The sequence below is a fragment of the Andrographis paniculata genome, unplaced genomic scaffold (genome assembly GCF_009805555.1).
Source record: "Andrographis paniculata isolate CXL003 unplaced genomic scaffold, ASM980555v1 Contig51END, whole genome shotgun sequence".
In the NCBI taxonomy this organism is placed as follows: Eukaryota; Viridiplantae; Streptophyta; class Magnoliopsida; order Lamiales; family Acanthaceae; genus Andrographis; species Andrographis paniculata.
Genome location: NW_026137586.1, coordinates 3,924,587 through 3,945,570, shown reverse-complemented (window position 1 = coordinate 3,945,570; position 20,984 = coordinate 3,924,587). Strand labels below are relative to the sequence as shown.

The 20,984-nt window shown below is 34.7% G+C and overlaps 1 protein-coding gene across 4 annotated transcripts; it reads right to left on the bottom strand.

The window, feature by feature from the left end:
• Nucleotides 1–277: 277 nt before the first annotated feature.
• LOC127253767 (pentatricopeptide repeat-containing protein At5g65560-like) lies at nt 278–5,162 on the bottom strand. 4 transcript variants are annotated; one of them, XM_051278531.1, is made up of 3 exons: nt 3,247–5,162; nt 1,960–2,991; nt 278–1,458 (listed from the first exon to the last, which is right to left on the bottom strand). In XM_051278531.1, the coding sequence occupies exons 1-2, from the start codon at nt 4,889–4,891 to the stop codon at nt 2,117–2,119; spliced, it is 2,520 nt and encodes an 839-aa protein (XP_051134488.1). In that variant the 5' UTR covers nt 4,892–5,162; the 3' UTR covers nt 278–1,458; nt 1,960–2,116. The 4 variants fall into 4 exon arrangements, with proteins under 4 accessions (XP_051134488.1, XP_051134486.1, XP_051134487.1 ...); XM_051278529.1 differs by having other exon boundaries at nt 1,960–4,786; nt 4,889–5,162; XM_051278530.1 differs by having other exon boundaries at nt 1,960–4,720; nt 4,889–5,162.
• Nucleotides 5,163–20,984: the final 15,822 nt, after the last annotated feature.

Genomic DNA, 20,984 nt, shown 5'->3' with positions numbered 1-20,984 from the left:
TAAAATATAAAATAATAAATTTTTCGTTTATAAATTTATTATGTTAGTTATTGATTAGTTTATTATATTTATAATTTTCAATAAATTTAATTTATTTTTAGTATAAAATTTATATAATGTAATTTTAATATAAAAATAAATTATTTATATTTATATTTTCTATTTTATGTTGATTTTAATAAATTTATATATTTTATAATTAAAATAATTTTTATGTAAAAAATAATTATTTTAAATTAATAAAAGTAAAACTATAATATAATAAAATATTCTAATATAATTAATAAATAATCAAAATATATAATAAATTTTTAAGGGCATAAAGAAAAAACTATTTAGTTAACTTTTCATACATTAACTTTTTGCGTAAAAAAACTATTCCAAAAAACTAATTTACCAAACACTAAATTAACTTTTTAACTGGTCAAACAGGTCAAAGCTATTCAATAAGCTAAAACTCTTAAAAATGCTATTTGCCAAACACCATGTACAGACTCAAGATCTAAAGCAAATCTTATAATACCCAAACCTAACTATATACCCGGATCCAACCCAAAATATGCCCAATAAGACCCGATGAATTTGACACACTCACGATACTTTCGTAAGTTTAACAAATTTAACTCAAAATTGAACTTAACCCAATATTCAAACATATATTAAAATTTATGTATTGTATTAAAAATATTATAATAAAATTCTAATAAATAAATCAAACCAAAAATATATATATATCTTAATATAATTATATATTTTTTAAAAAAATTAAAAAAATATATATAATTAATATATTATTGATATATTAGTCCGAGTTAGATGCAGGTCTGTATTGGCTCCACATTACACCCTGGATCCAACCCTGACCTGATTAGGGTATACAAAATCCTAGCTATACCCAATCCTATACTCGAATAATTGATTCCGACCTCAAATAAATAGATCGGGTCGGGTGGAGTATACTCATTGTCATCCTCGACTATCTTTCAATTCATCTGATTCTGCATATCTATCTATCTATCTATCTACATCCAAACACACCAAACAATCCCACCCAATTAAATGGCTGCCTCAAAGGGAAATATATACATTTTGGTTAAGTCAAGTTCTTCAATTAAGAAAGAAAATTTTCGAATTATCCCTTGTCCTTGCTTCATCAAAGTTATAATCCCCCAATAATAACTTTGGATCCCCCCAAATAATAACTATAACTGTAAAAATAATAATCATCATAATCATCATCTAATACTAATACCCCACTCCCTCCCTATTCACAAATTTAGCAAGCTAACTAATCAAAATTGGAATATTGGGTTGATCTATACGGTGCTTGTCGCTATTTACATACCGTTGTGTACGGTTTTGCCCATGTAGTGTAGTATTCCAATCCACTTTCTGGAGTGCCACTTAGTCTTAGAGCATTGAACAATCGAATCTTGGCTTGGCTGGTTCAACACGGCTCTGTAAAAGATTATGAAACCACATCACACGTAACGTTAGTTATATATTGAGAATTCGAACATGGAAAGACAATTGAGCAATTACATGTTTGCCTATATAGATAAAAAGATTGAAAACATCTCTACCAGAAACTCTTCTCTAATTGTGTGTCCAAGTATGCAATCTACAATAAATAATAGCATCATATTTACCACTCGTTTTCCATTCCAAGAAAATTCAAATTCAAAACAAACCAAACCAAACCAAAAACACCCAAAACTTACACCCTAAGGTTTTTTTTTTTTTTTTTTTTTTGTTGCGTATTTCACAAATAAATTGACAGTTTAACATTGTTTGAAGCTAGCTACCTTCTGCTCAAATGTATATGCAAATTCAAGTTTATATACAATCATAAAATTTTATATAAGTCACTTATACCATCCAATGAATCCCACTCTAAAATCCTGTAAACATGTTATATCCCAAACAGACTTTGAAAATGGGTTAGAAACTACTAAATACCTCCGAAGTAGTTGTCAGCCATATATAGGTGTGTTCCAAGCCGGTGAGCTTTAGATACTTCTTCAGTATGTAGCCCATTCGGAGGGAAGGACATCAAGTCGGAAGTATTTACCACAAGGCAATAATGAGTCATCCACATTAAGCCTCACAGGAAATGCTATCCTGTCTGTTGGTCGGCTAGGACTTGCAATGTATCAGCAACTCCCTCCTCATTGATCAACTTTTTTGTTTTGGATAATTCCCTTGCCATTATCACATGTGTCGGCATACTAATAGGGATGCTCTTAGACTTCATCACGTCAAAAAGATTTAAGCACGCTTTAGATTCACCCTTCTTGAGTAGGCCATCAATCAAGACAGTCCAAACAATCTCGTCACTGTTCCATTGTTTCTTAAGCATGTCTATGAACACCTGCTCGGCCTCTTGTGTTCGTTTTCCCTTGTATAGTCCACACACGACCGCAGCATAAATTGACAATGGGAGCTTGAAACCTCTTCCAGTTAGCAAATTCAGCATATCTAAAGCATCATCAACTCTCAAATCATTACAATAAGCAGTGAGGAGGGAGCAATATATTGCCTCATTGGGGCATACTCCTTTCTGCTCCATATACTTGACCAATTCATCTGCCTTGTAGCTTTTCCCACTGCGGCACAATTGAGCAATTAAGGTGCAATATGTATCGATAGAGGGTTCACAGCCCATCTCCGACATTTTAACTAAGAGTTGGGTTAAGGTATCAAACGTAAATTGTTCCTCTTGTAAAGTATGACAATGTACGGTTTGGTGCTGGACAGCAATCTTTCCGGCAATCATCTGGCAGTCCTTTTGCAGTCCTTTCTGCAAGACACAAAACGTCCGATAATTTGGATGGCATCCTGCATGTATCATTCTCTGCAGCAATAAAAATGCATCATCTGTTCGTCCGAGAGATACAAACCCCTCCATCAACAAGGTATATGTGACCTCATCTGGATGCAAATTTCTGCTCATCATTTCTTCGAACAAGACCATGGCATCATCAACCCGGCCTTCCTGACATAGACCGTACATCAATGAGCTATAGGTATACAAGTTTGGCAAGCAATTCTTGTTCTGCATTATGTGGAAAATTTTGAAAGCCACATTTGTTCCACCATTTCTGCACAGCCCGTCAATTAATGTTGTGTACGTAATGACATTAGGAAGCAGCCCACTTTCTACAATCTTATCACATAGTTTCTCTGCTTCAGGTAACCTAATATGTTTAGAGAAACCATTAAGAATCGCATTGTAAGTCTCGATACCTGGTCGACAACCGCTCTCCTGCATCTTCTGAAATATATCCAATGCTACATCAATGCTCCCTTTCTGGCATAGGCCACCAATCAATGATGTATAATTCACCAAATTTGGGCTCAAACCTTGCACCATCATTTCCTGAAACAGAGCATAGGCCTCATCGAGTTCACCCCCCTTGCAAAACCCTGTAACAAGCTCTGCATAAGTCGTTTCATCAGGCTTGCATCCATTTTCTTTCATAACCTCCATCAATCTCCTTCCATTGTCCAGGTAGCCACGTTTAACATATCCATTGATGAGCGTGTTATATGTAACCACATTTGGAGGTGGACCCAACTTCAACATGTCACCAAACAGAATCATTGCCCTTTCAACATTTCCGATTGCACACAAACCCTTTATCATGGCATTGTAAGTTTCACTCTTTGTCAAGTAACCGTGTTGCTCCATCCAATTGAAGATTCTATATGCAATATCCACTCTCCCTCTCTCACACAATTCATTTATCAGAGAATTATATGTGACCTTTGTAGGGACCAATCCATCCCTCAACATTTTGTGGTACAGCCCGGCTGCAATTTTAAACCAGCCGGATTTTGCCAAACCACTTATCAGAGCAGTATAGGTCTGCACATTGGGTTGGCAACCTCTCTCTTTCATGCTAGGAACAAGAGAGAGAGCATCATCTATACGCCTAATTGCAAGCAATGATGTGATGGGAACTGTGTAAGTATACACAGTTGGATTGATGCCACTCTCAATCATTTCTTCAATCAGCGACAAACCCATATCAACCTTCCCATCATCACATAATCCATTAACAAGAGTAGTATACGTCACTGCATTCGGATCAATCCCCTTGTTTACCATCTGATCAAATAGCTTGAATGCTTTATCCAAATCCAGGTTCCGGCAATGCCCGAGAATCAAGGAAGTGTAAGTGAACACATCCGGGGACAATTCGTACTGATATATCTGATCCAATATAGCCTTAGCCTCCTCAACTCTTCCCTTCTTACACAAAATATTTATCATGGTATTCAAACTCAATAGGTTGGGTCTGATCCCGCTGTTCAACAGTAGCCTATACACATCCCAAGCCCCATCCACCATACCAAACTTCCCTAACTGAATCAAAAGAGTGTTAAAAGTATACAAACTATATGAAAATCCTAACCTACTAATCTCACTCAAGAAATCAACAACTCCCCTAATCTCTCCCTCCTCCCTACATGATTTGATCATCAGAATCCTTACATGATCCGCCGGTGCGAAATTCTTATCCTTAACAAGCCTGTTCAGCATAGACTTATAACAGTTCATATCGTGTTTGTAGAGATACGTCTTAGAAATCCAATAGAAAAATCCCAGCACAGAATCGGTGCTGCTGTTGCGTCGGGATTCGATTATTCTCGCAACATGGTGGGGTTTCAGCTTCCGAGACAAGGATTTGAGCTCCGAGCTCTTCCACCAAGGCTCCTGCGGATTCGACAGTATGTTACACACTCTATTCACCAGATTTGAAACGCCGGGATTCTCCAGCTCCTGCCTCGAGGAATAATTGAGGTATCGACACCGACAGCGCGCAAATCGAAGAGTAGGAAATGAAAATGGATATGGAATTGGGATGGGTTTGAGGGGTTTTACCATTGCGAGAAACAGTGCCGCAGGTTGTGGCTGCGCGGCGGCGGCAGATATTCTGAGTGGCTAATACGGCGGGTGAGAATGGAATCGCCATAAACAGAGGAGCACGCAGTCGCACATTGACGTGGTAATGAGAAACCACAAATCGGCGAGAAATGTGAATCAATTTATGCAAGAGATGAGATGAGATGAGATGAGATGAGATTAGATTAGAATAGATTTTATTGCAAACAAAGTACCTAGGGTTTATGTGGGTGTTTTGTTTTGTTTGTAAGATGGGCAGGAAGAGGAACTGCGCAACGTGGAATTATTTTATGCCACTCCTGACTCTGGTATTATTATTAGTATTGTTAACATCTATTTTTAAGCATATACTTTCTCAAGTAAAAATTACTCTTTACGTTATAGAGTTTTTTTTTTTTCATCCTAAATAGTTTGTCAATTTTTTAGAAAAATATTAAATATTTTAAATTAGAAAAAATAAAAATTGATCCAAAAAAATTATCAATTTTTATTTCAATATAAAAAACTTATCAATATTAGTCATATTGTAAATAATTTTAATTAATTTTGATCTATCATTAAAATACTAATGAAATTTGTTAACGTGAACATAACGAGATCTGACATAGCATCTTACATGGATCTAAACGGTTGTGTTTAATGAAACATGATCGCATTTGTAACAAATCAACATCAAATCAAACAAACACGGCCATGGTTGCGTTTGAAATTTACACGGCCGGTAAAGTTCCGTTCTACTTTATTTCTCATTTGATCATCATCTCTCTTATTACAAAAGCATTGGACATCTTCCTCATCGTGCTTCTGAGTTCCCCAACCAATTATCGTCGCAAATTTGTGCACTTGATCTTTCTGATTTTGTGCGGAATTTTTTTTGGGAATGTGACGATGGGATATTGTTTGCTAGTCGTCAGAATCTTTCTCCAGCCGATATTCGTCGCTAGAGGACTCAGTTGCCGCCTTGCCGACGGAGAAGTTGAACATACAGAAGGCATGGCAAATGTGACATTGGGTATGCTCTTGTGATGGCGGTGGCGGTGCGGCTAGGGTGGCAGTGAGTATATATAGCTTGGCCGTCGTGGAGAAATAGGCCCCGTTGATGGGAGTAGTGATGAGGCTATTCGCCGTCGATTTCTTTCTGGTGGCAATCAGAAGCAGCATACCTTAGGAATTTCGGCGTGCCAAAATCTTCACCTAGTATGAATTCCTTGCATCCGTCGATGACGTGGCCATCAATTCTAGTGGCGTGAATTTTCATGGAGTCCCAATATCTGATTGAGGAATTGGTGTCCACGTTGGCATTCTCCATCGCGAGAAGTGGCTTTGATACTTGGGTGGGTCCTGATTTTGAGGAGGGCTAGGCTGATTTTGAGGAGGGCTAGGGTTCAGGCATATTTAGGGATTGAACGTGGCTAAAAGTTGAGGTGTTATCTTGAACAGCCATCCCTTCTTTCCTATGCTTTTGAATTACCTTGTTATCTTGTTCAATTGCTTTCCATGTCGATGTCATATCACAATCCAGAACGTGCATCTATAATTAATTAATGCTGGTAAAGAAATGAAATGAGAAATATGAAAATGGGATGAGAAAGAAGAACAAAACTTTACATGGCCATGTAAATTTCAAACACGGCCTTGTTTGTTTGGTTTGATGTTGATTTGTAACAAATACAGTCTTGTTTCGTTAAACGTGGTCGTATTAAGTCCAAATGAGATGTCATGTTGGGTACCGTTATGTTAACTCAACAAATTTTGTTATTTTATTTATTTATTTTTATTATGGTGAATCAAAATTGATTAAAATTATTTATAATGAGACTAAAATTAATGAATTTTTTATACTATGACCAAAATTGATAATTTTTGCTTTCAATTGGACCAATTTTGATTTTTTTCCCTTACATTTATTTACAAAAATGCCACAACTACTTACACTCAATCTATCACAAAAGAAATAATAATAATAAAATAATTCATTTATATATTTTCCAAAATACTTTCAACTTTATGTTACAATCAACAAATATAATATCATATTCATTAAAAATATGTGTCCAACTGAAATAAATATGTATTTTGTGAACTAAAAGGAGTATTATTTATTGCAAGTAACTATTGTACCACGATAAGAAAAGAAATTGATTTAACCGACTTTGAAATTTACTTATGTTTGAGTGTGTTTCTATTGGACATGGGTCAGAAGCACCTGAACATGAAGGACGTTCGAAGACAAAAACGCAGCAAAGGAGCCCTCGTCCGAGGAGCTGCCCAACAACAAGGAAGTTGTGGAGCAACCCAGCAGCAATGGAACCTCTAGTCCGGCTGCTCAGTAGCGAGGAGCTGTTAAGCCGCCCAGCAGCAAGGGAGCCTCCAGTCCGCGGAGCTACCTAGCAGCAAAGGAGTTGTAGATCCGCCCAACAGCATAGCCCAATGAAGGTTGATCATTTAAGACCCAATATAAACTTCCAAAGGCTTCGAGGACATAGTCCAAGCCCATGTTTGGCAGTTGAAGGAAGTGAAAACATATAACATAGAACACACACGACAACACACATTTCTTTTACAACTCTTAAAATAGCATAAAATTCCTCTATAGTTTGGTGAATTTGCTGAAGACCACTGTGGTCTGAAAATCCCATAAAACATACTTATAGTTTCTAAAATATTGCAAAAAATACTCCCACCGTTAATATTTAACGAAGATTGTATTGCACACACGATCACTGCGTGTATTATTGAAATTTTACATAATAAAAGAAGAAAAGTCACAAAATTACCCTTCATTCTTCAATAATTAACATAATTATCATTCCTTCTCCTCCTGCTCGTAAGTTTGGGGATTTTCCAGTCTCACTGGGTTTTCTTCATCTTTTGATGATAAGTCACGCTGTTTTGCTTTTCCTTATTCCATCCGCCGCCTCAGCCTCTTCTCTCCACCGCCCGCGCCGAGTCCGACCGCCACCAACATATTCTTTTTTTCGCCCAGGCCTAGAAACTAATCCGCTCGGGCTGCCAATCGAGATCTGCTGCAATTCCGCGTTGTTATGGGTCGGATTACGAGTTGGGTACGGTTTTCTCGAAATGGGACTGACAAGACCTCGCCTAAATGGAATTGGAAATATGCAGTGAGATATTTTTTGGGTGATTTTCAATACTTCTATTTTCAAGAAATTTATTTGATTTAATATTAACTGAAATTTATTGTTTCAATTCTATTCTTTTTTAATCCTCAATCGAGTTTGAGCATTAATTGATTATTCCTTCCGGAATTCTATTTTTTTTATGTTTTTGAGTTGAGGATAATCATACATGGTTATATATATATATGTGTGTGTGTGTGTCTATATGTGAGAGATGCAACTGAGACCGCCCATAAAATCATTCCAAGTATAAATGGTAAAGAATCTTGGTTAGCTGTTGTTATTGTTGTTTTTGTTATTATTTATATTATTTGTTTTGAATTGGGGGTTTATGATATGTTTTCCTAATTGAGATTACACCCAAATTTGATGTTACAATGCAATTGGAATAAGAAGTGAGTTGCAGAGAGCATTTTACACATAGAGATGGAGAAAAATAAATAAATAAATAAATAAATATATAGAGAGAGTTAGTGAGGGGAAGGAAAAAGAAGAATTAGATAGATAGCGAAAGAAGAAGAAGATGTGGAAAGGGGGAAGAAAAAGATAGGGAAAGGAGGGAAGAGAGAAGAAAAATGGATGGAGAAGAAGAAAATGGTGCAGGGAAGAACACATAATGTACATGGAGAAGAAAGGTAATTTAGAGAGGGGCATAATGGTCAATGTGTATAAAAGTTTAACACTGTTACTGTAATTTAAAAGGAGGGGGCGAATATGCAACATTTTAGAAACCATAAATAGGTTTTATGGAATTTTTGGACCATATGGGGTTTTCAGAAAGTTCACCAAACCACAAGGTGATTTTATGCTATTTTGTCAGATCTTAAGAGATTATCCAATTATGTTCTAATTCATGTTGTCTTTTGTCAATTTCTTGCTAATTTATGTTTCCAACATGTTTTTATCCGATTTCCAATAAATTTATCCGAGTTTTACTATATTTTAGTTTAACTTCATCGAAATCGGTCATTTACGCTTGAAGTCACGCAGGCTCCATCGCCGGAGCTGCTTACCAATTTGACAATGGACAGACTCTTTGGAGTACTTTCGGAACCCACACTGACAGAATTGACAAACGGTCTTGGAGTATCCAAATTTTAGGCTCCAACAATTGGCACGCTCAGTGGGATCAAAGTCATATTTTACGAAAAATAATGTCGGGACTTACATGGGGTTCATTTTTACCGTTGGAAGAATTATCACAGAACATCCTATGCATCAGGCCTCAAGGCCAGGGCAGGCAAGAGGCTGGACCCAACAGCTTGGGGAGGGCTGGAGCCTACAGGCTGCAGAGGGCTGAAGCCCATTGGCTGTTGGAGGTTTAGAGAGCAGTGTTGAGCCTCCACGAGAGGCAGACAAATTTACAGCATTTGACATGATCCCGCCATGGTGATTCGATGGACAACCAATATGGAATGCATAAACACTGCCATGGGGATGTCATGGTCCGTACGTGGCTAATTTCCAATGGATGAGGACCGTCAAAACATGGGGGCAAGGGGGCAGGCCACAAAGATGCAGCCGTCAACCTTCCATCAGTAGGCAACTGAAGTGCAACCGTTGCCACCAAATCAACATGAGACCAGGCCTCTAATGGACATTGATGTCATCACGGACTGCATAAGGACATTTTCGAAAAAAGGTTTGAAAAGAAGCCTAATGCCACTTTGAGCGCCGAAAATTCACCTTCAGACGATAAGGAGGCTGTAGGGGCACAGACTCCATAGACCATGGAGGCTCCGGGCAAAAAGGAGTCTGCAGGGACACAATCTTCAAAGGCCTTGGAGGCTCCATACGAAAAGGATGTTGCAAGGGCGGAGACTCCATAGGCCATGGAGGCTCCATATAAAAAGAAGGCTGCAAGGGCAGAGGCTCCATACAAAAAAGAGTCTACAAGGGCACAAGCTCTAGAAGCCTTGGAATATCCATACAAAAAGAAGCCTGCAAAGGCAGAAGCCCTAGCGGCTTCAGAAGAAAAGAGCTTTGTGGATGCATAAGTTTTGGCCACAAAATTAGCAAATGGAAAAAATTATTCGAATCCGGCCTTGGAGCTAACCAAAGGGTTTGTTCCTACTGTTAATACCATTTCGGCTAAAGGGCCTATGAGAGACGGGCTTGGCACCCAGCCGTCAAAGCCTTCGGTTCAAGATTGTCTAAGACCGAAGACACCCGCCGAAAAAGCCAATTTCACAAAAATGACATTTGTTAAAGGCTCAAGTTCAAACATGGAGAAGACAAGACAAAGGACGGTCAAGAGGGAGCATAATGCCGCTGTCACCATCCCAAGTCCGAAAGCCTCATGATTAAAAGTATACAAATGACCCAAGACGAAGACCATCGTAGCAGAAGTGAGGGTTGCAAATGGGAAACAAGTTTGGACTATTACCACGGCAGACCAGATCACCATCATTCCTAAGGCAACATAGAAGCCTCCTATTGTGAAAGAGAATGAAAAATAGATTGTGAATGAGCCGAAGCCTTCCACTATTGAGGCAATAAGGGGACTCAATAGGACTCAAAAGAGGCGAGCTTAAAGAAGAAAGTTGCAAGCTCGTATGGAGGAGGAAAGGTCACATGAGCCGTCTATGAAAGAAAAGCAAATTGAGGAGCCGCCTCAAAAAAAGAAGCAGGCTATGGAGCCACTTCCAAAAAGAAAACAGACTGTAAAGCAGCTAAGGAAACATGTTGTGGAACTGCTTTCAGAAATAAAGAAGACCGTGGAGCCACTAAGAAAGCAGAATATGGAAGCAAATATGTCGAAGCAAATCACCAAACTAAACTTGTGCGGAAGGAATAACAGAGACTAAAATTAATCAAAACTAAACTCATCTAATCTAACAAAATAAGCACTTTATGGTAATGGCTAAACAAACATGCAACAGAAGAGTTAAACAACTAAAATGCGCAGACTCCAACGAGGGAATACAAATCTATGTTACTACTACTACTACTAATTGACCATTAGCACTCTTATACTAATTTAATACACGGTAGTATTCTCAATCCAATGAATGCAACAACGACTAACTATACTATCCAACAAACTAAGCTAATGTAAACTACGAACATATCTAATCTACACAACAAGCTAAAGGCAACCTAAGCTACACTAGGCTATTTAACTAAGCTAAACTCTGACAACAACAACTTATGCAAAAATTATGCTAATATTAACCCTACGTCTAATAAAATTAGGACCAACCAAATTAATCAAGTTAAGTTACAACAGCTAACCTAAAATAATGGATCCAACAATACCATAGACTAACTAAATATACATTATTATACAAAATTACAAGACCTAAGCTGCAACTAATCACAAATTCTAATATGATTGAATCTAAAAAGCTACAATAGCTATACTCACGTACTTCCAACCAAATAATTATAGGTGCAGCAGACTGAACTATCACAGATATAATTCAACCAATCTAGATTAAATTATTACTAATCTAAAAAAATTAAACTAATACGACTGAATTGCAATTAAGCCATTAGCACATATTTTACATGTAGCAAGTTAACAATCAAACTAAGAGACTAATATTCTTAACTCTAACATAAACAAACAAACAGGAAATAATATTCTATCAATAGAAAGAAAACTTCCCTAATTTTTTGGGTGTTGCAGTCGAATTTTTCAAACTTGCATTGTTGTTCGTCCTCGAACAACCTCGATAAAAATCGGGAGGAAGTTGCAATCAAACCAAACAATATTTCAAAATAACAATATGCATCATAGATCTAATCAATCAAAACATGATGCTATGAAACTCCATTCTCGACATTATGTAAACATCTTTATGGCTTAAGGATTTTCATAACATTCCTCTCCTCACTCTTATTGGAAAATAAGTGTCAAATCATCATGGAATAAATTTGAAATTTTCAAATTGTTGGCGCACTGCAGCATGTTGGTCGAATGGAGGTTGTCATGTACTTTATGTTCTCAATTATCAATTAAATCTCAAATTTTATTAAAACTCAAAACAATCAACAATCAGCCTTTGCAGACTGTTCATGTTAGCACAAGTTATCGGCTAATCCTAAAACTTAATTGAATTCACCAAACAAGAGAAGTTCAACCTCACATATTCATACTTTGGCCAAATTAATCTTTCTGAACAAGTTAATTGCTAAAATTCATCAACTATCAACTAATGAGAGTTCAAGTTCACTGACTAATTCCAAATTTAATTATACACAAATTCAAAATAATTTAATTCCAATCGCGACTACAATTCTAAAATCAACATCAATAAGAGAATAATTAACATAATTAAAGGAGGAAAGATCCAATCCGTAGTAACGCTGCAAAATTTTTATTTTCATAATATTAGTATAATATTTTCGAAATTGAATATTTTGATGAAAATAGCAAGAGAATGTGGTGTGGAATAATATAACATTTCTTCGATGTTTAACATTTCTTGGACATGGGGAAGGTGATGCGGTCGGCTTTATCGTCACAGCGAGAAATGAGTAGAAGTTCTAGTGAAGGAATTAGGGCTGAGCGAATTTCGGAAAGGAATTGAAGTTACAGAGTGTGTTGAAATTTGGCTCGACCCGTGACCCGAACCCGCAACCCAAATTCATTAACCCGTTTTAACTCGCGACCTGACCCACAATGATAAATAACCCCTTTCCTCTCCAAATCTATTCACCGGTCCGTGCGATCTCTTCTTCTTCTTCCTGTGTTTCTCTCTTTGTTCTTCTGGGTGCGATTCTTTGTGGGTCATGCCGTTTTTCTCTTCTTGGTGTTGGTTTCAACCGTTTCTTATCGTCGAAATCTCTGGTGAGTTTCCTTCTTTGTGCGCCAAGTATTTGGGAGTTTGATCGGGAGTGTTGAATTAGGTTTCGACTGTTCAATCAGTCGGTTTGAAGTTTGTTTGGAAGCGGTTGGCTAGTCATTATTGTAAGTCATTCACCACCGAAAAGGATTGTAGACTGATCCGACAAAAGAAATTCTCCAATTGTTTTGTGAAATCGCCTTGGAGTCGCCGGAGTTGCCATCGATTCGAATCTGTTGTTACTGCCGGAGGAATATCGCCGAACGCCGGAGGTCGTCACCACTACTGCTGCCTGTTCGTGGACATCGCCGCTGCTCAGCTGTGCCGAGGACAGGAACCACTTCCAGAAGACGCAAGGCTGGAAACTGAAGACGACGTCGATCAGTTTAAGGAAAGCGTCCTCAATTTCAGAGAAGAACACGAACAGGGAAGATTCGTGTTTTGTTTCAATAGATTATACTAGCGGAATACAACAGTGAAATTTACGAGTTTAATAGTAAATTCTTTATATATTATATATATTTTTAATTAATATAAAAAAATAAAATAATATCAATAAATCATGCTATCTTCGTTCAATTATAAAATAAATATTTAATTTTATATTATTTTATTTTTATTTTTTAATTAAATATAACATTATAATATAATAGTAGTATTATTTAAAATAATTTTGAATGCAAAATAAATTATATGAATGCAATATATTATTAACCTATGCAATATAGATTTTAATAAAAAAAAATACATGAATATAATAAATATATTTAATATATTATTACTCCGATCACCAAATTTGTATTTCTTTGTTGACGTTCTTCAACTAAAGGTGGTACTATATTTTCATCTAATAAGAATAGAAATATTTATTATCAGTATAATAAGTAGAAAGTAATAAATAATAATTAATAAGGTAATTCATACCATGCTGTCTCCGATTGTGTGATTATGGATTTGTACAACGGGTTCGTCTTTGTCCCCTCGTGCTTCTTTGTGAATTATCATTGGTACCTGTAAATATATATACAACATATTATTAATTTATACAATATAGATTATAATTAAAAATACTATTTTGAAATTAATAATCTTATAAAAAAATGAAAAAATAAAAAAATTATACATACGACATAATAAATAAAATATTATTTTAATGCATAACACATTATTAATTCATACCATTTTCCCTTCGATTGAGTGACTGTCGATTTGAACCACGCGTTCGTATTTGTCTTCTCCCGCTTTTTTGTGGATTATGATATAGAGTACTTTCATTCGTAATGTTATAAGCAGCACAAATCGAATGAAATTCCAAATCAATATTCTACTGCTTAAAAAACAAAGGAAAAACAAACAAAATCTTAACTACATCCATAACAATAATTTTAACACATCTTCTGATTTAAGCAGCTGCCGCCGGAATTTCTACAAGCTCGAACTAAAAACATCATCATTATCTACTATCAAACACTAATTCTTGGCCAAACGCACGCACCCAATAGAGCCGGCATCAGTCCACCTCTGCAGACACCCATATAGCACGACTGTTCGACACAACTTTTTCGGAAAAAAATATGTAATATAATTTATGATTTATATTATATATTTGGAATAAAATGTGCAATATAATTAAAATAATTTAATGTTAAAATAACAATTTAATTTACTATGAACAATGAAAATTTATTAAATATTAAATATAGAAAAATACTCTTTAAAAAAATTCCTACTGAGATTATTCTTTCTACAAATTGATTGTTATTCATCTATTCAAAATAAAATTAAAATTAAAATTAATAAAAATAATATATATTGTAGGAAGAAGATAAATATTGGTTACAAAATTGGATAACTCCCCTATAAAAATTTATTAAATATTAAATATAGATGAAATATTCTTTAAAAAAATTCCTACCGTGGATTGCAAAAAAATACTGGGCTATTCTTTCTACAAATTGATTGTTATCTATTCAAAATAAAAATAAAAATAAAATTAATAAAAATAATATATTGTAGGAAGAAGATAAATATTTGTTATCAAATTGGATAACTCATTCATTAAAATTTATTAAATATTAAATATAGAAAAAGATTCTTTAAAAAAATTCTAGGGTGGATTGTAAAAAAATATTGGGTTAGGAATTATTCTTTCTACAAATTGATTGTTATTCATTTATTCAAAATAAAATTAAAATTAAAATTAATAAAAATAATATATTGTAGGAAGAAGATAAATATTTGTTACAAAATTGGATAACTCATCCATGAAAATTTATTAAATATTAAATATAGATAAAATATTCTTTAAAAAAATTTGTACGGTGGATTGTAAAAATATACTGGGTTAGGGATTATTCATTCTACAAATTAGCTGTTATCCATCTATTCAAATTAAAATTAAAATTAATAAAAATAATATATTGTAGGAAAGAAGATAAATATTTGTTACCAAATTGGATAACTCATCATGAAAATTTATTAAATATTAAATATAGATGAAATATTCTTTAAAAAATTCCGACGGTGGATGGTAAAAAAATATTGAGTTAGGGATTATTCTTTCTACAAATTATTTATTGAAAAACTTAAATTATACAAAAATTTATAGAATAATTCATTAATGAAAATTTATTCAAAAACTCAAATTCATTCAAAAATTTACTTTAAAAAAATAGACTTCTGCTCATGGTAGAAAAATTTTGTCTTCTACTGTAAAAGAAACAGGGCTAAAAAATATAAGAACTTGAGGAAGAAGTAAAACTTGTTTCTGCCCTAAATTATATTAAAAAAAAAAGAACAACAACATGTAAAATTTATTCAAAAACTTACTTCAAGAAGACGGACTTCTGCTCGTGCTCCCGGTGACAATCTTTTTCCAGTATAAAATTTTTGTCTTTTACCCTAAAAAAAACATGGCTAAAAAATTATATAAAAATCTAAAAAATTTAATTAATAAAAATGAATATGAATCAAATAACATGAAAATATAACAACTTGGGGAAGAAGTAAAAGTTTCTGTTGCTTCTGCCATAAATTAAATTTTGAAAAAAAAAAAAGAACAGCACCCCGTAAAACTTGCCTGAATAATAAAAAAAAGAAAAACATCTGTAAAACTTGCTTTAAAAAAAAAGAAAGTTTATGTTGCTCTTCCATAAATTAATATTTTTTTTTTTAAAAAAACAACACCATGTAAAACTTGTCTGAAAAAAAAAAAAAGAACACTAAAACTTGCCTGTAAAACTTGCTTGAAAAAAAAAAAAAGAATAACACCCTGTTTGCCTGAACAAATTTTTTCTCCGGATGGAAAAAAAAAAAGAACACCCGAAGAAATTTTCTTCTCCAAATGACAATCTTCATCAATAAAAGAGATAAAGTTTAGATTTTAGTTCACTATAAAAACTTTAGTGAAAAACTAATCCATTTAAAAATAAATTTTCAAACTGTATATCCACTACTGTGTAAAAAATTATAAAAAAAAAACTTAAAAAAAAAAATCTCAAAATTCTGAGATTGCAGAATTGGAGAAATTTACAAAAAATGGGATCCATATTTGGAGCTCTTTTATATATATATACACATAGGATATGATATGATATGATATGATATGATTAGGGCATTTTTTGGTTGATGTTTCTTGTTGTTGATAGAATATATAAAAACATAACGCAGCGGTTGAGAAGCCGTGAATTACCATGACGTGTTGAATGCGGCGGTAATTGGTGGTGTGACTAAATGGTGGTGAAATTAAGAGAGGAAACAAAGCGATCGATGAAAGAAATTGGGGAAGATTAAATAATATACAAATTTAAAATTTTCGTGTTGAAAAGTAAATGCTTTTCAGGTTTGATTCTCGGTGAAAAGTAAATAATATCTCGATGGATGGATTAGATGCTTAAAATAAAATAAAATAAAATTCAAAATTAAAAATAAATGAGCATTAAACTCAATATTTTCTAATTAAACAAAGAGACTAGCTTATTTCCAGTAATGGCTTGAGAAATTTAAAAATATTTTTAAGATACAAAAAATAATATATGTATAAAATGAAATTAGTGTCATGCGTGTTCGTATAGTAACTCAAAAAACTTCGTAAAAAATTTAAAAAAAATTAATCGGTGAGTGTCCGGGTCGAACTTAGGGAATATGCGAATATTTTATATTTAATTAGAAAAAGTGTAATGAGTTAATGCAATCGAAAGGGACTGGAAAAATAAATCGCATAATTTAAACTTAGCTAGAAAGCGAACAAAATATATGTATGTCGGAGATGATGGAACGAGGGGTTTGTGTGTAACTTGTGTGTTCCCCGATGGCTAGATTTTCATGGACGATAGTGTGAGAGCGATAAATATATGTATATTCATGGGGCGGTTCGAAGGAAGGAGTGTGATCGCATTTGTTCGCTTAAGCTCGATTCTCAACTCGTTTGACACTTGACCTTTGGGGATTTACAGTGAGCCTTCAACGGCACCCGACAAAGAATATTATTTTCTAGAAAAGCCATTGTCACCGGATATTTCTGTGACCTGATAGGTAACCACCTACGTGCAATGAATTATTCTTCCAACTGTTTCGCTAGTGGTTCTACCCATCTTATATCTCTTTTTAATCGGGGTTAAATTCGGCTCACAACTAAGCACGTCGACAAGGCTCCCGCGTTAGCTACTACAAATCACCTAATCTCTTTTAATAAATACGACACGATCATAGACATTGATAGTTAACCCTTCTACGCCATTCCACAACCTTGTCAAAATTTAGTTGAACTATTCAATTATGAACATGAAATTTTTGGATGATGGTGAGATGGAGAAGTATGATAGAAATTTATTAGCTAAAATAAAATGCAGTAATTAAAAGAAATAAGGAGAAAATCAGCTTGCTTTTGAATCATAATTGAAAATATCATTTTATTAAACTAGAAAATATAGAAAAAAAGAAATGAAAAAAATGAAGTGTATGAAATAATGATTTATGTGTATGGTTATATATATAATATACAATGAGATGAGATATTTATAGGAAAAAATAGCTTCTAGAAGTTAGGCGGTTACAACCACTTATAAATAACTACCTCTAAAATAATTATTAATCATTTTTATAACTTACTAATAACTAACTATTTTCTAAAAAGTTCTAAAATAAAATTTACATAAAATAGCCAAAAATTAGTTGAGTAATAATGCAGGAATTGGGTCAACTAAAAGAGATATGGTGCAGCAAATGCAGCAGCTGAGGATGTAGGAAACAAATTTAATGCTAGCTGGTGCATTAAATATGCCGTTGATCAACGAAAATAAATGCATCAATGACCGGCGACAATAAATGCAGCCGCCACTACTGATTGACATACATAGTATTCCGCTTCGCTTAAACTTCCGCGCTCATAAATGCAGCCACCACTTCACTCACGAATTCTACGCTCGCTACTTTTCGCACAGCCTCCACTCATTTTCCACACAGCTGCCACTCGCTTTCTGCACAATTACCACTCACTTTCCGTGCAGCCGCCGCTAGCTTTCAGTTTTATGTATGGATTTCCGCTCAAATTGTGACATAATTAATGCGCTATCACTGTTTACTTGTGAAGTTTTAGTTTTGGGTTTTGATTTTGAATAGTAAAATTTTGAATTGAAATAGTTGTTTGATGTGATATAAATATGTATTGATGTGATGTTTTGAATGTAAAATTAAATTTTAGTGTATTAAAATAAAAAAAAATTGGATGTTTGATTTGATGTTTTTGGTGAAAAAAAAGTTGGAATAGTAAAATCAGTGTAAAATCTGACAAGTAAACACATTTATTTTTTGTCGCTTGTGTTAACTTTTGATTGTTGATTTTGACCCACTAGTGTTGACTTTTGTGCCAAAGCCTATTTTTCGCTCTTAAAACCATTTTTTCTGCCCATGCCGTACCGACCCTTTTTTTTAAAAAAAAATTAACTTTTTTTTTCTTTGAATTAATTTAGAAAAAAAATATTTAAACAGTAGAAATGAAAAATTAAACCAACAACAAAACATATACAAATCAAGACATTTACCATCAAACAATGTTGTAATTTTTGTCTTTATTTCAAAAATTAATATACATATATATAAATTTATTAAAATTAAATATTAATTTTAAAAACTGGGTTGGGTCAGGCACAGCCCGATCTTCATGAGCCCAGGCACAACTCGAAAATTTTTTAACCTATTTTTGGAGGCCTAAGCATGATTTTTTTCGTGCGGTGATCAAATCAGACTTATTTTTGCCACCCCTATTTTTTTAGACCAAATTTTGGGCTCCCAGACCAATTTTCAACATTATTTCACCTATAACAAAAATTAAACACCCAATAAATAATTATTTATACAAAAACACTTAACTCAGAAAATTTAAATAATTAAATAACACAAATATTTTCTAAAAATATAATTCAAAAAATACACCAATTAATTTAATTGATACACTAAAATAATTATAAAATAAAGCTAGAAACTAATAAATCAATATTTTTCATACAAGATGCAATAAATACAATTATTAGAATAAATTGACATAAATAATATCAAAATTTGACATAAATATATAAATTAATTAAATAAATATATGCTATTGTTGAGCGGAAAAAACCAATGTATAGGGTTTCTTGAAATGAGCTTATAAATTGGACTTGTATAGTCCAATGGGCCTGATAATGGTAGTAGGGTCTTAAATGGGTCTGGATCAGGAGAAATTGTAAATTAAGTGAGCGATGGATATAGAGGTCGGACAAGATGAAATCGGGCAAAGAAGGATGAGACAGCTGATACGGAGGTCGGACAAGATGAAGTCGGACGAAGAAGGATGAGCCGACCGATACGGAGGTCGGACGAGATAAGATCGGGCGAAGAAAACTGAGACGGTCGATACGGAGGTCAGACAAGTGGAAGGCGGGCAAGAGGAGACGTGACAGCAGGTGTGCAGGTCGGATGAAAGCAGTTTTAAGACGGTTGAGAGAAGTTACAACCGGCGAGCGGATATGAAGGCACGACCTGGTTGTGGCGGTTGACGTAGGTTTTTAAATAGGTCTTTTCACGACCTAAAGAAACTATCTTCAATCGACATCAAATTCAGTGAAATTTCTCTTGGGGATCACCATTTTACTTTTACAGTCTGTAGTATTTATTTTTCCTATTTTATTTATTTATGTATCGTACGGTGTCTAGGGATTCTTAAATCTCAGGCATTTTATTTTATCAAATTCGAAGATAATCTCTATTTTCGGGTTTTACTTTTTATTGTTAAAAATCGGCATTAACAATTTGGCGACCACAACAGGAGGAAGGCAAGATTGTTGATCCTACGTAAAGAGAGAATTTTATACGACTGAGGTCCGGCTGAATCATCGGAAGGATCCATATGGCAGGCTGACAACCCCAAGTATCTTCAACACCGGTGGGAGAAAAAATTTCACCACCTGTCATGCCAAATGCAGGGGAAGTGCCCCAAGCACCCGCCGATTGGGTGTCTTATGTTCAACATTTGAACAACCAGCAAACTGTGGCCATGTAGAATATGTTGCGTGAGCAAAAAAATCTCATGCAAAATATTTTAGATAAAGCTTTACCAAGGGTTACTCTTCAACCCACTCAGTCACTTTCAGGGATGTCACCATCCAAATTACAAGCAAATTTTGCGGGGCCTTCATATGTAGACAACACTATTCCAAATGCCACTACTAGAGTAGACAGAGGAAACACTCCTCTAACATACCCAAATAATGTTCCACTGGGTGTCAGAGCCGAGCCAACCTTCCCCAGAGAAGAAAGATTGGGAGGTCATGCTCATAATCCTATTCCAGTGTTCGACCCTGTTCCACCCAGAGTGGATCCGGAAGACATTGCTCAAGTCCTGCGGGTGCATTTCGGAATGAATCCCCAAACGGTGAACAGACCGGCATACCAAAGGCCATTTCCAGATAGAATCATCAATGAGCATCTTCTCCCAAGAAATTATAGGCCACCAGATTTTCACTCTTTCTCGGGGGAAGATAGAGCCTCAACCATTGAGCACGTGGGGCATTTCACGGCTCAATTGGGGGAAGTGGGCAATAATCCGTTTCACAAATTACAGTTGTTTGGATTATCTCTCAGAAGAACAACTTTTTCTTGGTTTGCCAG

Bases quoted from the DNA above. Each gene is read 5' to 3' on its own strand.
- LOC127253767 (XM_051278528.1), bottom strand. From the start codon at position 4,891: ATGGTAAAACCCCTCAAACCCATCCCAATTCCATATCCATTTTCATTT.